Raw genomic sequence first — 14,206 nt, 5'->3', positions numbered from 1 at the left:
ATCTTATCTATGAGTAACCAATGATATACAGCCCCCCATGTGCGGGGGGGGGGGGGGGGGGGGGGGGGGGGGGGGGGCTGTATATCATTGGAGTAACTGATTGAATTAACTCACTTACTATCTATTCAGTGCCTTTGCAAGGCATGTAGGTATTGAATTGCTTTAAATAATAAGCATATATTAGAGTAATAAACTATAATCATCATTTCTTTAATATGAGCATTAATTACTATCTTAACTGTGAAAATTCATGATCATTCTCATGGCTGATGTTATTGTTCTGTCAATCACTACGTTTGACTAGCACAAAAAAGGGCATGGCCTAAATGCTCCGTGTTGGCACCGGAAATGCTCGTGTTGTTGAAGGCACAGTTATCACTCTAGGGGGAAATAACTTTATGGTTTCTTTACCCAATAGATTTGAGTAACTTCAGCTGGTCTAAATCTTTATTATATTTAATAAGAGCTGTGTCTGTCCTTCCATCCAGGTGTTAAGAAAAAGGATTGTACCTCACTGGAATCAAACCTGTACATTTATGGATTCAGCTTCACATCCAGCCTCACACGCATGGATGTGAAGCACACTACAGCTAGACATAGGCAATGTGTGGCCTCCAGGCCACTGCGACCTTTTTGCTGCTTCAATGCGGTTTTTTTGTTGCTGCCTAAAGAGAAAAAATTGAATGTATTTTTTAATCTGAATACTGCAAAAATCGATTGTCAGCCTGGTATCATAAAGAAGTTGCTTCCCTAATTGATGGAATAATGCAGCACTAATGGGTTATCACTGAGCTTGTCCTACAGAAAAATGAAATCCTCTTTTTGCGTGGGGAATCTTCTCCAACAGTTCCTTTTCACAACAAAATATTCAGCAACTCTGTGGCAGTGGGTTTTCAGGTGCAGCAATGATAAGTGCAGCAAAGAAATCAAAGCATTCAGTAAGTGAAAAGAATCGTAAATTCAACAAAGAGTGGACTGATGAATTTCTTATGATGGAACTGCCAAACAGGAATGGAATGTCATGTTGAGAATGTTTGGACATCATAAAGACCATGAAAATACCAATGCAAAGATGCATTTCAAAGCTAAGCATGGAACAGTATATGGACGTATGTCTAATGGTGTTTAAAAGGCACGAATTGCGACACTGCTGAGCGATAGGAGAACACAGCAGTTTGATGAGGACTCCTAGTGAGAGCAGTCAAAAGGCTACTTTAGCGAGCAAGAAGATAGTCTACTGAATCAACAGGTACAGAAAGTCATTTATAAATGGAGAGTTCATCAAAGAGTGTATTGAAGATGCGGCTCGTGTTATAAGCTCGTATGAAGAAATAAGAAAACTTATGAAGGTATACCCCTTTCCAGTCATAGAGTAGCTTGTCGAACTGAAGTTTTGAGTCGGGATGTGCAGCGACAGCTACAAGATAAATTTCAAGGTTTTACAGCATATTCCGATGCACTCGATAAAACAACAGATCTGCAACAAATACGGCCCAGTTAGGTGGGTTTATTTGTGGATTAGACAGAGAGCTCACTATAACTGAAGACTTGGTTGCTCTGTGCAACATGCATGGTCGTACAACAGGAAAAGTTGTGATGGCCAAAGTACAGAAAGTGGTAGAGCAGAGAAATCTTGATTTCTTCAAATTATGTTCCACAGCAACAGATGGAACCCATGTTATGATTGGCCGTGTCAGTGGTTTAGGTAATTTGCTAAAGGAGGAGCTCAAGAAGGATGAGATTATTCCACTTCCCTTACAATTCCACTGCATTCTGCATCAGCAAAACCTGGCTGCTGAGGCAATGGAACTGAATCATGTTGTAAGTGTTATTAACGATGTTGTCATATATCTGCGACAGAAAGGATTACGACATCGTCGGTTTCGTCAGTTTCTCAATGATATCGAATCAGAATTTAAAAATGTTCTATATTTTGCTCAAGTACGCTGGTTATTAAAGGGAAAGATGTTACTTCAAGCCTTCAACCTGCAAACTTAGGTAATAGAATTCTATAGATCGCAAGAGAAATAGCTGCCTGAGTTTCCGGATGTTCAATTCTTGGATGACTTTGCCTTTCTTGTGGATATAATGCTGGACCTTAATGAACTCAACACCACACGGCAAAGTGCAAAACAGCTGATCAGTAACATGCACCACGCTGTTCTTGGTTTGCATGATAGACTTGAATAGTGGGAATCACAGTTGAGAGAGGACAACGTTGATGTACAAAGCTTTCCAAGGCTTTGTGATCGACAAGTGAACCCAGCCAGAAAGGTATGCTGGTGTTGTTTGTAATTTAACGCAAGAATTTGAAGCCAGATTTCAAGACTTCAACAGTATGAAAAGAGAGCTCTGTCTGTTCTCAGCGGTGCTAATTGTAAAAGACATTTCACCTCATCTTCAACTAGAAACTATTGATTTAAAAAAATGATCACATTTACTCACCGCTGTTTAACCCTGGCCAAGATCTCACCCACGCCTATCGTATGCTTCCCTGTCTGAAATACCCACAATTGAAGGCCTTTGCTACACGAATCATGAGCATGCATGGAAGCGCTTATAGGTGTGAACAACTCTTCTTTTGACCGCATTAAGTCGAAAATAAATACAGAAAAAGTCTCACGGATGAGCATATCAACGACATTCTTCACCCTTCTGCTACAGGCATTACGCCGCTGGCCACGGTACACTCAAGTCATCAACAACATTCAATGCCAAGCGTCTCATTAAAGAAGTCGTGTGTAACCATAAACTGCTGTTATCATGCTAACTATATGTTATTTATTCTTTCTTTGCATACTAATTCATGTTTATTTACATTCAAGGAGAATTAAAGGCGGATAATACAGTCATTGCAATAACTGGAAGAAGTTGGGTTTCTTCCAATTTCCATAAATTTCTAAACTTTCATCATATTGAAGCAATATCTGAAAAGTCGTTCTATGAGCATTGACATTCTGAGAAACGATGATATAGGGAGATAAACATTGTTTAGCCTGCACTGGTCATTAAAAGTTATAGGACATAGGTGATGGTGGCTTATCCTATTACCATCTGAAAGTTGACTTACGCCCAAAAAGATTGCCCAACCATGCACTAGAGCAGTGGTTCCCAACTACCTTGGAGCCATGGACCCCCTGAGCTCTTTATCTCAAAGTCATGGACCCCTTTATAAACATCATAATATATGGCGTCTGCATTGTTACATGTTGAGGTCGAGTTATCTGAAGCAATTTATCATTGCGTGGGAACGGACCAAACAAATCCGTTTGAGTTAACCTTGTGTTTGAGATGAAATGTTACATTTTATCCGAGGGCGAGTTATCCGAGTTTGACTGTACTTAGCCGCGGAAAGTTCCGAAACAGTTGGGACGGCTCAGCCGGCCAGCCGCCCCAGGGAATACGGGCCTGAACTCGCCCTAGGTGCGTTCTAGTGCTAGTTAATTAGTTGTTGGAAATTGTTTAATATGGCATTTTAAATTGGCGTACATTATAAATTAGAATAATATACATGTAAGAGTCAATAAATTTGACATGTTTCTCTTTATTTACTTACATAAAGCAATGCTATACTAAATTGCTTTGACTGTTAATTTTCAGTTTGTTAATGAGATAGATTATAATTCTTGTTTTTCACCAAATTCTCAATCTTTGGGGAAATGGTTGACAAAGTCCCAGTCGGTTTCATTGTTTCGATTTGAGAACAGCCATGAAGGAGAAAGTGAACTCGCATAAGTATGTAGACACAAATGGGAGCAGAGTTCGAAGGGCGTGTTTGGCTGTCTGTGGATATGGATGAATCATTGAAGGCCAAAATTCTTCAATGGTTTTATTTTCATAAACATTTTTGGTTATTTTAACGATCCGCTGGTTTCATTTTCTTGTCAAATAAATATAGTTGCCAAATATTGTCACAATTATGATCAGTCAGCTGCCATTAACAAGCATTCATCCCACAACCAAACGAGCTGAGCGAATGTTTGAGAGTTTTTATGATAAATGCATGTGCACACAACTCACGAAAATTATTCACCAACAACGTCGCAAACCCTTGTACCGAAATCTCATCAACAAATTTAACCATTTTTCTGTGGAGTCGTTTAAGTATAATAATGATACAAAACACATATAAACCTATTTAAATATATTACCAAGTCTTTGAAAAGTGTCGACAGTATCTTAAAACTTACCCATCTGAATGGATTATACACAAATAGACAGATTAATTTGGCCGAAAATCGTTATTAAAACTTGCCAAGCCTTACTTTTATCAAAGTTAAGACCGGCAATTGAAACACCGAGCGACAGAGAATAGAACCATTAAGTCGTGCGCATTTCACGAATAAATAACGTGCACATTTCACCAGTCTATAGCATTGTCGAATTGCCGAAGGTTTCTGTAATTAACGTAGAAGTACTGAAAAATAATCATTTCTTTTTTGCCGATTTCAAAGTAACTGACATTTTAGACGCTTTTGAGTACTTTGATATTCTAACTGATGTCCAACGCAGTCAAAGTAAAGGAAATGATATTTTTTTCTAATGATTCTTATGGGATTATTACAATATTTAATTATAATTTTGGATGACTATTGAAGTGTTATAGTCACACTAACAACATCGATGATGGGCAATATGTTACTGTTATTATTTTTTCTAAATAATTTTGTTAAATAGATTTTCTAAAAATCTATATAAATATCACAACTTCTTGATATTGTTAGCTATGACGTTTTAAAATGTAAACAAAATTGTGCATTGGTTTTCTATTATTACTGTATTACTATATTAATAATATTGGTTATTCTAATAATATCAATGCATTTTACTTCTAATATTGTATTTCTCCTATTGCAGGGGAAGAGATATAAACATATAATCCTTTCCTTTCATTATTGCTGTTTGTTGTACATAATAACACCCACAGCCAGTACATTACAGCCACCATTGCAGTTATCCTATTGCACTGCAGTGCCATTTGACTGCTAATATTGCATTTCTCAACCATCAGTACCCTTTCTTTTGTCCAATATCACTTTGGTCGTGGGCTGTATGACAGGGGAATTTCTAGTAATATTAATAGTCGCCATTGTGAAATGACCCAAATTTGGTTTTACATTTAGATTATGAGTATGAAAACTAAACTGCACAGCTTTGCTGCTGTCCCATCTTATTGGCCAGGTCAAACAATGTGACAACGACAAAAAACTTTGCTAATTTATATTATAGGTGGAAAAATATTAATTAAAAACTACGGAAAAAAAGCCGCTGTTTGGATGATTTCGGGTTAATTATATTTAAATTTGAGCATATACTAAGACTCCTACCAATCTGAAAATTGGTAAAAATAAGTAAGTTTAAATGTTTTATTTTTCATGGATCTTAGCATATCGCTGAAATTGAAGAGGGAAAGAAAGAATTACGTGTTTGCTGGTTACAGGTTGTGTTGTTTTGTACTACTAACCAGAAATCAGGTACTATCCAGCGATTGACGCACATAGGTGATAAAAATCTAGACTCAAAAACCTAACAAGACAACGCGACCACCCCACGGGAATTGCATTAGCCCGGAAACCCAGGCTAGCACAATCCCAACAGACTTCGATCATTAAACCCTGCCCATATGATAGCCGTAATCTATCCTTTTAGGGTTTTATATCATTGATCCAAACACTATCACAGAAATAGCTGTAAATATCTAGCTAGAAAAACCATTACTGGCACCAGCCTGTGGACCCCCTCAAAACCTCCTGTGGACCCCTAGGGGTCCATGGACCACCAGTTGGGAACCACTGCACTAGAGTGATTAGAGTTACTAGACTATACAGCTACCCAGAGCCATCGAGTGTACACTCGATAGCTCTGCAGCTACCGTGGGATAGTCAGCTATGGAATAATTGGGCCTATAATCATTAGACAGGGTGATATCTCGCTGCACATCCAGCTGCAGGCGTTGTTTTTGGGCAAGTCTAGGCACATTTTTTTTTTAGTAGTCGCAGTGTGCTTCTAGTAGTTCAAGCACTGCAAGTGTATGGATTTTGACTAATCACTGTAAACTGGACATACAACAGACAAGTGAACAAACACTCAGATGTATATATAGTATATATACAGATTTATTTGTATACAAAGATTTTCATACATTAAAATATAATTAAAAACCACCTTAGATTAGAAAATACAGCATGTATAAGTTGAAAGCATATTCTTAAAATCATAGAATCAAAGAACCAAGGCTAAGTGCATTCATGTTTATATCTATAGATTCTACTATCTCTTCACAAAAACAAAACATGCTAATTAAAACTAAATTGGTTTTACTGAAATGATAAGTTCAATTTTAACTTTTTTAGTCAGTCAAACTACCATCTGAAACATTTACAAAAAAGGACAGATAACATAGATCTGTGCATAGACCTATCAACTATCAACTATACAGTTAATAGTTAATAGGTCTATAGAGTCTTTGGATCTGTGCAAGTCATGGCAAGATTAATGATAGCAAAGAGTATATTTTTTCACATTGCACAAGTTGTTCTTATAACAAAAACCGCAGCATATGTATTGATATCACACACATACAATAGATATATGGCTATGACAATGCTATTTTAAATGAACTTTAAATACAGAACATTTATTTTACATTCATCGGGTCTGATGTCACTGCCTAAAGACGCTGACTGTTATTGTATGAATCTGCTGTACAAACAAGAGCTCAAAGCATGTAAACCAGAAAATGGCATGAATGAAAATAGATTTGCCTCAAACCTGACATCGATACATATGATATAGTTACATATGGCCCTAGAAACCAGTATTCGGTACTTCTGTATTCGGTCTCTAATAAGCACAGGGTCATCCGTACAGCTGCTCACCGTGCTGACGATACAATGTTATAGTACTCATCATCCGAGCTACCAACACTGCTGTTTTGGGTCGAGCTCATGTTCTCATACACGCTAGTTGGTAGATGTATGTTTACATATGTCTCGTCTGTCTCGTCTCCTATTCTTGGACCGACATAATCAATATCTATTTCTGATCCGTCTGGTGTCTGGACTTCCTATACACAAAAGTCCAGGTTATCATAAATGGCCAGCTTTTCGGTTTCATTAATGTTGCAACTTTTCAAATTTCCGTCAAACTTCATTTGTTCAAAATTTGACAATATTTTTCTCAATATAATTCATGTAAATAATTTTAATCTGTTACAAGTCTAACAAAACAACCGCTTTTAAAGTGTTTTTTTTAATTTATTTTACATCATATACTGTACACAATGTGAGAACAGGTAATATGTACAATATAGTGATTGCCACATAAAATCTATTAATAAACTGGGATAAGTGTAGGAATGTACAGTACTACTGTATCTGTTGCAAGTCATACCTTTGTTTCATTTACACAGCGTCTTGTGAGCTGTATACGATAAATAAAAGTGTAGAAACGGTCTGTGATTTATTTTAATAATTGAAAAACAAATATTTCATGTTTTATTTTCATCCAGTTTGGCATAAGCAATCAAGTAGCGAATGCCAATGATAAGGTTACAATCTAAAATATTCCAACGAAAGAGTCCAGTAACGTATCCTAGCAAAGTTCATGTGAAATAAAAAAACACAGTAAAACAATTTTTTTTGTTTGTATCAATTGTAACATCTAAAGTACAGGATAATAAAGACTAGCCTCGGCTTCTTTCAGTCTGCTCGAAAGTCAAATTTTTTTTGTCAAAGCCTGAGGCGTAAAAGTGTTGAATTTTTTGATCCAAATTTGGTTTGGCCAAGATCTGAGACGTGCGAAAGATGAGGTATGACTGTACACTCTAGTTGTATATAGTACACAAGACAAGGTATGACCATACACTCTAGTTGTATATAGTACACAAGAAAAGATATGACTGTACATTCTAGTTGTATATAGTAGACAAGACAAGATATGACCATACACTGTAGTTGTATATAGTAGACAAGACAAGATATGACCATACACTGTAGTTGTATATAGTACAGAAGATAAGTTATGACTGTACACTGTAGTTGTATATAGTACACAAGACAAGGTATGACCATACACTCTAGTTGTATATAGTACACAAGAAAAGATATGACTGTACATTCTAGTTGTATATAGTAGACAAGACAAGATATGACCATACACTGTAGTTGTATATAGTACACAAGATAAGTTAGGACTGTACACTTTAGTTGTATATAGTACACTTATGGTCTAACATATGCGATTCTTTAGTGCATAGCAATGCTTGATAGCCCACCCATTCCTCACACTTGCCTGCCTCTTACAGTGTAGTTGGCTTCTCTATGTGTAGAGTAAATTATGAAGGAATATTTAAGATGCTCAATCACGTACAACCTGGACCACCTCCGATATTTTTTGTAGAACAATGGTAGTTTTGCCTTGATTAGAGTACACAAAGGTATAAAATAACTGAGTCAGGCAGGGCTATTGGCAGTGGATATGGACAAGGGTGTGATGTGGCGCATCGCTAGACCTAAGATTTTCATAAATATTTTTAATGTTTAGGCATCCATAACTTAATGCTTGGTTTAGGCAGTGATAACTAAATGCTTGCTTTACAACCACACTTTTGATGTATGCTCAAAATGTTTTAGTGAATTTGCTCATGGCCCATTACTAGAGTAACCACCACGATGGTCAAATATCACTAAAAATGGTATGGTGAAGATAACTCCAAGTTTATAAATATGAGTAAGACCAAACAAGTTCTCATCACATATTCCATTCTACAATGTTGTTGCGCGTGACCCTCTAAAGAATCACAAAGCACCCTTCCTCATGGTTCACTTATCTACTTCCTCTCCTCTCCCCTGAGGACCCAGCTTCTTAACCAATGACAAAGCCCTTAGGCAGGCCTATAGGCAAGTCTATGGATGAATTATAAGATCTCAAGCTAAGAAGTGTACTTACCTCTACAACAATTGATGTGGTACCATTAGGATGTGGCTCTGGTACCAAATAACATTCTTCATCATCTGATTCGACTTTTGGTTTCTGCGACAACAGTTTTGCATGTGCAGCTGGATCTTCCACAACTTCAGGTTTGTGTCTCACTTCCTGTAGCCCTGTACCTATGTCCTGCTTGCTTTTTATTTTTTGTCTGTACCGCCTCAACAATAATCCCAGAACAATAGCTATGATGACTATGCTGCACACCACAACTACCTAAAACAGACACATTATTATCTGTGTTGTGAAAGGTTGTTGAAAAAAAAAACATTCGGATCACAAGACTGTTTCACTGAGTACATTGCAGAAGGTAGCACACATGTGATACTTTTTAGAAATAAAATGACATCGAAAGAATGCCTGAAGGTTTTTCATAAAGAAGAATTTACAGAAATTGTTATGCTATTTTCACAATGAGTTTTAATAAACTGGCCTAAAATTTGTCTGAACATTTGCCTCTGTTGGTGTTATCGTAAACACATGTATCTACTTTTATGTTATAAACTTCAGGAAACACCAATGACGTTATTGAGATCCTAGTTATTCCAATAATACAATGTATTTGGATAAACTACCATACACAACATTATATTTGGATAAACTACCATACACAACATTGTATTTGGATAAACTACCATACACAACATTGTATCTGGATAAACTACCATACACAACATTGTATCTGGATAAACTACCATACACAACATTGTATTTGCATCGACTCTGAGCATGATATCAGGAGGTCTTAGATTCTATATTACCTTATTTAACTTTATTATATGAAATGGTGCCACTGATATTTATATATATATATATTTATATAGACTAAAAGATAAACAAACAACATGCCTTAAATGTTATGGAGTCATATACTCCCTTAAAAAATTAAGGTGATGTAAGGTGTTGTGTACAGACAATTATATCAAACTCAAATCAAAGCCTACTCAATACAAACAAATAGCTTTGTTTCCTATGATAAAGTTTCATAGAATAATGTAACATCTGGATGTGTATTGAGCACTCTGTAGTCTGTATTCAGTACAACTTTGACAGCCAAATGGTTGTTGTTGTTAAAACAATCATATTTAAACTTATTTTTAAATGGGAAGCGTTCGCACAAAATATAACAACAAATTTGGTACAATGAAAATTTGCGCAAGAATTTTTTTCAGATATTAGCTGCCTTGAAACACATTTTTTAAAACATTGCAAAGTTGTCCGCTTTTTAGTATCTCAGGAGTATACAACTTCCTGTAGGGGTAAGTCATTTTGCGGAAAGATACAGTCCTAGTTAGCAATATGTAGTAATTACAAGCTAAGTATGACTGAGTGTTAAATGCTTTCATTGTTTTGTGAAAATTTAACGGAAAAACAAATTCTTGTTATGATAATTGATAAACTCGAGTGTATTTAGAAAAAAGATTATGCAATGTTGTATTGCACTAACTTGACATAACTCTATTGCATTTAAATAGTACAGATTGAAAATTGAAAATTATTAGATGAGTTCACATGTGTATTAAGCGAGTTATTTTGTTTCAGTACAAAAACCTTATTAACAAACTTACCGTAAAACCTCTAATTGAACGCCACCTCTATTTGAACGCCACTTCTATTTAATCGCTACTAAGGGAGAAGGGTCGAAAAATAGAGTGCCACCCTGTAATTGAACGCCACCTCCATTTGATTGCCACTTTGACAATCTTTGATGTTTACGAATCCATAATATCAAGTGATCGATAAAAACGTGAATACAAAATTGCCTCAATAATGAATCGTTTGCATCAATAACAATTATTTCTTTTGTTGTCCAACTCCAAAACTTTTTTTTTCTCGTTAAAAATTTGAAAGCAGCCCCATAGAAATAATTAATAATTGTATCAGGCTAATAGTAGTTCCTTATTTAAAGCGGTTTTGATACTTCGAAGTACATGTATGTAAAAACAGTTTACTTTTAAGATGGTATATGAACGACTAGTTTTAGGCTACAAGTTGTGTTTAGTAAGCAAAACTTTACGCATTGCATTTGTGCTAAATCAACGCATAAAAGTTTTTCTCAACGCGAAAAATTGTTTCAAAACAATTTTTACAGAGATATAGATGTTAGCGCGATATTAGCACCAAATGGCGCTAATATCGACGAGTTCAGCAGTGCAGTAGAAGAGTTGAGGTCAGAAGACATTGTGACGGGTATTGAACAACTAGAAGCTGTTTGTTCGGTCGAAAGCAACAATCAGAACGCAGCTATCCGAGCAAACGATGCAAATATTTTTGTTTCAAAAACATTAACTTTTGTTTCTACACGTATTATAAATATGGTTCGTTTATGTCACTTTTTCATAAATATATATCTGTAGTATTTGGTAGATTATTGCTATTTAATTTATAACTTTGCAGATTTGTAGCTTATTATTTGACAGCATTAATGCAGTAATCTGATCTTACAATAGACTGACGCTCGTAACTTCTCTTCTACTGCACATAAAAAACTAGGTGTAGCTGCCAACTGGCAAACATATCAATGAGTGCAATGAGTTTTTATGCAACATTGTTAAATATAAATATAAAATAAAATAAAGCTCCAACAAATTAAAAAGCAGGACACAAGCTATAATATCATCACAGGTTAATTGCAAGCGATATAAATATCAACTGGTAGATATATTTATCGGCTTTTCAATGTATATTTATGAAAAGATCTTTGACAAGTTGGAGGTGAGTTGGCCGATTTATTGCATTCAAAAGGAGTTAATATAGGCGACATTCGCTTCACCTGTAAAAGGGCTAAATTTCTTTTCCCCAAAATTCTGATGAGCCGTTTAAAAAATACAACGCCAGCCTCTATTTGACCACTACATGGAGAAGGGTTGAGCAATAAAGCACCGTGGCGTTTAATTGGAGTTTGTACGGTATGTTTCTTTTAAATGACTCAAAAGTTTGTCAATAATTTAGTAGCACACAGCAGAGCAGTGGCGATCACAAATATTGAACAGCCATCTTTAGGTGACTCGTAGAGAAGTGCTGCTCATAGCCTTTCAGTTGACCTCTAATCTGACTTTTCAGAACAGCAGTTTTTGCCAGATATCTTTTTAGTGGTAAATTGAGAAGCAATGAATCATCTCAACACGGAACTGACTGTAGCTGATAAGAATTGAATAAAATAGGTCACATCGACTGACCTTTTCCAAGGAGTAGTTATAGCCATGACTCTAGTGGAAATATATACGGTACATACATTTTGAGATACCTGTCTTGACAAACTGTTGTTTTTGCGGAGTTGTCCCCTGTTAAGCGGGGCGAGCAAAACAACAGCGTGCTACAAGACGCACTGCACCTGATGCATCAGCTGCACTGAAAGGGAGTTGTTCTCTTCCGTCTTTGCGGCTTGGCTGCAATGTTATGTTGGTCGGTCCATTGGTAATCGTAACGGATTTCGCGCAAAAAATTTATGTAGAAAAAAATAAGATAAAAACGTTTAACCAGAGACCGGTCTCTGCAGTAAACTTTAGTAGAACTTAAAGAATAAAATAAATTAAAAATAAAATCAAAATACAAATAAAACTGACTGAGCGCACAAATAACGACATGTTAAGTTGCTGTTGTTGCCTAAGTTCTTAAGTTCTACTAAAGTTTACCGCAGAGACTGGTCTCGGATTAAACGTAATAATATTATTTTTTCTATGTAAATTTTTGCGCAAAATCCGTTATGATTACCAATGGAGCGACCGACATAATATCGCAGCCAAGCCGCAAAGACGGAAGAGAACAACTCCCTTTCAGTACAGCTGATGCATCAGGTGCAGTGCGTCTTGTGACAAGCTGTTGTTTTGCTCGCCCCGCTTAACGGGGGACAACTCCACAAAAACAACAGTTTGTCAAGACAGGCTAGTCCTGAGAGTGAATATATGAACTGCAAGTATCAGCCAGCCATTATATTCTACAAATATTGAATCTTTAACTACTTTGCGAAATGGATTAGTTTTACACGTTTGTTTGTGCTGCCGCAGTGCTGCCTGAGAAATGAAGTTCAAGTCGATATGTCTCACTGATGACTGGCTGAAAGGAATGCATTTTTAACTCAACCTGTGCGATGAACGTACTCGATAAGTTGTTTTCAGAGTAAAATAACAAATCTCTTCACGAATTTTAATAAAAGAAATTGTTTGACATCAGTTTCCACAGACGCACACAATATTGCTCTAATTTCTCACAGACTAAAACTTTCATAAGAAATCAAAAGCACTTTAACATGAGTAAAAACAGAAATCAAAACTGAATCGCAAGTAGACCAAAAATTATGACCTTCAATTAACTAAAATGGCATACTGTATAGCATGATGCTATACTGTATAGCATGATGCTATACTGTATACCATGATGCTATACTGTCTACCATGATGCTATACTGTATACCATGATGCTATACTGTATACCATGATGCTATACCACATACCATGATGCTATACTGTATACCATGATGCTATACTGTATACCATGATGCTATACTGTATACTATGATGCTATACTGTATACCATGATGTTAATATGGATACCATGATGCTATACTGTATACTATGATGCTATACTGTATACCATGATGCTAATATGTATACCATGATGCTATACTGCATACCATGATGCTATACTGTATACCATGATGCTAATATGTATACCATGATGCTATACTGCATACCATGATGCTATACTGTATACCATGATGCTATACTGTATAGTGTATACTATGATGCTAATCTGTATACCATGATGCTATACCGCATACCATGATGCTATACTGTATAGTTGTGGGGGCTGTTCAAGTGTATACCATGATGCTATACTGTATACTATGATGCTAATCTGTATACCATGATGCTATACCGCATACCATGATGCTATACTGTATACCATGATGCTATCACACTATTTATCAGGTCCTCAAATCATTACATAAAGTAAGTGTGGCTATGGTGAATCGTGGCTACATCAAAGTTTTGGATAACTCCTGAAGTTGGTTAGAGCCATCCTCTAATGCTGAGGCAAATGCTCTAATACCCACACTGTAATTTAGCTCAAAATGTTAGGCGCACAACAAAAAGGCCTATCACTTTTTACCAGAATTGTATATTGTCCATCTTGTCTTACGCTTCGAGCTGGTATCCCTTTGGTATCGAAAACTGATAAAGAAAAATTAGAATGCTTTCAGAAATTATGTTTTAGA

General features: G+C 36.1%; 1 protein-coding gene across 1 annotated transcript in view; it reads right to left on the bottom strand.

Annotated features, from left to right (window-relative positions):
- Window positions 1-6,098: 6,098 nt before the first annotated feature.
- LOC137394631 (uncharacterized) overlaps window positions 6,099-14,206 on the bottom strand; it is a 52,342-nt gene continuing 44,234 nt past the window's right edge. The window contains exons 3-4 of the mRNA XM_068081382.1: window positions 8,950-9,204; window positions 6,099-7,066 (exon numbers count right to left, since the gene is read on the bottom strand). Coding sequence (XP_067937483.1) covers window positions 6,875-7,066; window positions 8,950-9,204 — 447 coding nt within the window. The 3' untranslated portion in view covers window positions 6,099-6,874. The remainder of the gene's footprint in view (window positions 7,067-8,949; window positions 9,205-14,206) is intronic.

This window comes from Watersipora subatra, chromosome 4, assembly GCF_963576615.1.
Source record: "Watersipora subatra chromosome 4, tzWatSuba1.1, whole genome shotgun sequence".
Taxonomy (NCBI): domain Eukaryota; kingdom Metazoa; phylum Bryozoa; class Gymnolaemata; order Cheilostomatida; family Watersiporidae; genus Watersipora; species Watersipora subatra.
Note: the sequence above shows the minus strand (reverse complement) of the source record. Positions and strands in the feature narration are given on the sequence as shown.